Source organism: Centruroides sculpturatus, unplaced genomic scaffold (assembly GCF_000671375.1).
Source record: "Centruroides sculpturatus isolate CEXI.00-Female unplaced genomic scaffold, Cexi_2.0 scaffold3219, whole genome shotgun sequence".
NCBI classification, from domain to species: domain Eukaryota; kingdom Metazoa; phylum Arthropoda; class Arachnida; order Scorpiones; family Buthidae; genus Centruroides; species Centruroides sculpturatus.
In genome coordinates this window covers 8,774-12,029 of record NW_019387503.1, presented here as the reverse complement: position 1 = coordinate 12,029, position 3,256 = coordinate 8,774, and the positions used below count along the sequence as shown (strand labels likewise).

The following is a 3,256-nucleotide window of genomic DNA, read 5'->3' as shown; positions in this document are numbered from 1 at the left end:
TTTGTGTAATAAATTACCTGTGTTTTACTAATCATGTCATTAAAAGAAATGAAGAGAAAAAAAGTATTTTTAGCATCATTTCATCTTTTTTAAACATACAAGTAGGTGTTTTAGATGAAATGTGATCATGAGTTTTCAATTAGACAAAATTGAAGTAAACAGGACATGCATTACTCAAGAAAGTTTTGCATAATATGCACCAGTCTGTTCTGCTCATGCCATAGTTGTGGTAGCATTCTAATTGGACTTTGAAATTAACCAAATTTTCCTATTTGCCTGATTTGGCACTCTGTGACAACTTTCTTAAAAAGAAGCCCTTGCAGGGTAGGCATATATATTTATATGCTTCATTTGTGTGTACAGTAGTATTTCAGAATACGAAATTAATCCGTTTCTAAACTGAGATCATATCATGAAAATGTTGTAAGGTGAATCATTTTTCCCATATGATTACATGTAAAACCAAATAATCCATTCTAACATGAAAAACACACTCAAATTAAAGCTAAGAAGCACATTGAAAAAAAAACTTTGGTAAAGAAAACACTGAAAAATGCATTTTGTAGTTGTAAACGTAAAAATAACCATAATAAAATAATAATTCACTTAAAAAAAATGTAGTTTGATTTGCACTTTAGTTTTGAGGATAGACAACAGTGAAAGTGCAAACTGGTAAAGGAGGAGGAGGAAAAGAAGGGAAATGATATTAAAACTTAACTTACATAACGTAATGTAACAATAACTTAAAAATAACTTAACACTAATTTTTTTATCTTTTCTGTTTTATACATTTTTAAAAATTTTTTATTCATTGCTTTTTGCTCTCTTTCCTTTACTTCCACCAGCACTTTCACTGGATAGAAGTTGCTTGGTAAAATATCTATTTAAAGAGGTTTGGCTTTGCCTACTTTTTAAAATATTTTTTAAATGACTTAGGCAAATGTCATTAAACTGAGCAGCAATACAGCCAATGTGAACTCTTTTGGGGTGTTTCTTTTCAATAAAATCAGTCACTTTCTGATAATACTTCAAGATTTCCTCTACTGAGCGAGATCCTTCCACGATGAAGCAAACACGCAAACTGAGACCGATGAACAGAAGGAACACGTGATCATGGTGGTGGTGACGCGAACGAATGTAACGTCATACGGTGATTTTTTGTTTGTACCGTGGAGCAAAAATATGTTCAAATTTATGTCATATCATGAAAATTTTGTATGTTGAAGCGTTCGTATCCTGAGGTACTGTACTACTGTAATTACAATTATATGTTATATTATATATAGTAAATTACATTGTTCCAGTGATATAATTTATATTTGTAGTGCACTTATCAACTAAAGCATTAGCAATTTAGTTATGAATATAAAGAAATATTATAGAAATTAAATAAAATATACAGGTAAAACAGCAAAACCGTATTTGGGACAAGACTATGTCTCGGAGACTCACTACTAAACGGAATCACTTTGACGCTCAAGGCGGGTCTTGTTCTCATTCTTCAATCTTCTTTGATATTGCTGCTTTTTGGCGCGATTGTTCAAACTTTGCTGGCCACGACCACGAGGTCGTCCACGATGCATTTTTCGATGAAATTAACCTATCCAATTTCGAAATTTCTCTCCATTGCGTGTCTGCCCGGGTTGAATTTTTGTCAATGCGTAACGAAAATTTTACATTTTTGAAAAAAATAATTGTGGCTATTGGATCGTCTGAAATTATTTCTTTATTTTACACAGACAATATACATTTTAACCCTAATATAACGTCAAATTTTTATCGGTTCCACAATTTTACCATACTAGATAATGTTAAAAAACCTACTTGTAATGACACCCTGTTTTAATGTCATATTTCAAGCACTCCCAAATTTACAAAATTAGATTACAAATTTTATTTAACATAGAAGTAACTACATGTTCAGTCCTAACATCAGAGTTTTCTTCTTAGAATGACTGTGAGTGGTACTCTCCCTCGCCTGATTTCGGTGGGGTGAGGTGCCTGTTTTGCCTGTTTGTAGAAGAGGGTTGACATTTTGGATTTTATTTTGACTCGGTTCTCAGTCCCCTGACTACCTACAAATCTGGATTTTTTTATGCGCAAATGATTCGGGCACCTAATACTCTGTGCGAAATATCAACTCTCTATATGCACTTTTTCATACCTTTAAGCTGGTAACATAAACCAGCAGTACGATTTTATAAACAAGACATAGTCTTGTCAATAGTGATATAGTGATTCAAAATTTATGAATGAAGATTTATAAATTTAATTTGAATCAATTAATCCAAACTTTTAGTCATATTGGTTCTATGTATCTTGAATCTTACAAGGGTTTGACAAAGTTAAATAGATAGCTAAATAAATAAATATAAATATATTTCAAAAAATTTGTTCAGACATAAATAGAATAACAGCAGTAATGGCACAGAAAGTAATGGAACTTTTTAGTGAGGTCACTGCTGTTGTGCATTCATTAGTGATGGAAAATGAGCAATTCAAGGGTAGAGTTGAAAGTCTCGAAAGAGCGGCCTCGGGTAGGTCGGTCCAGAGTAAGTATATATGCAGAAATGGCTAGTAGGATTAGTATTCAGCAATCAATTTAGGAAGCAGAACGTGTTGTGGTTGTTAAGGGAACATCGGACCAAGATGCTGAGGAGATAAAGCATAAGTTTCTATCTGCTATTGATTTATTAGAAGATAAGATTAGACTAAAATTGTGAAGAAGACACATAATAATAGCTTGTTAGTGGGTGTAGCTACAAATAAAAACAAGGAAAGAGTTTGTAGTCATGATAGGTTAGCAAAAACAAAGTTGAGTACTAGTGTTTTAAAACAAAAAAAAAAAGACTTTGTATTTTAATTGTAGATGTGCCTAAAATTTTAGAACCTGGAGAGTTAGTTAAAATAGTATTTAATCTAAATGTGGATTTATTTTACACATTGAATATAGATCTTAGCAGCTTTAGTCGTGATTTCAAGTTTTTATATCGTGTTAAACGGAAGAGAGTTACACTTGTAAATTAGGTTGTTGAGGTCAGCCCCAAGCTACGAAAGCAAATTTTACTTTTAGGCAGATTATATATAGATTATATAAAGTTGTTTAGTCCGTGATTATTTTGAGGTTTTAAAATCCTATAAATGCCAACTTTTTGGACATTTCGCTAAATAAATATACAGTGGTGCCTCGTATAACGTACGCCTCGAATAACGGACTATCTGTTTGGCCGTTACATGACTTGAGCAACGGACTTTC

The 3,256-nt window shown here is 32.3% G+C and overlaps 1 protein-coding gene across 1 annotated transcript in view; it reads left to right on the top strand.

Moving 5' to 3' along the window:
• Positions 1 to 2,422: 2,422 nt before the first annotated feature.
• LOC111616462 (clavesin-2-like) overlaps positions 2,423 to 3,256 on the top strand; it is a 7,693-nt gene continuing 6,859 nt past the window's right edge. Inside the window, exon 1 of the mRNA XM_023357869.1 lies at positions 2,423 to 2,552. Within this exon, the coding sequence (XP_023213637.1) occupies positions 2,423 to 2,552 (130 nt within the window). The remainder of the gene's footprint in view (positions 2,553 to 3,256) is intronic.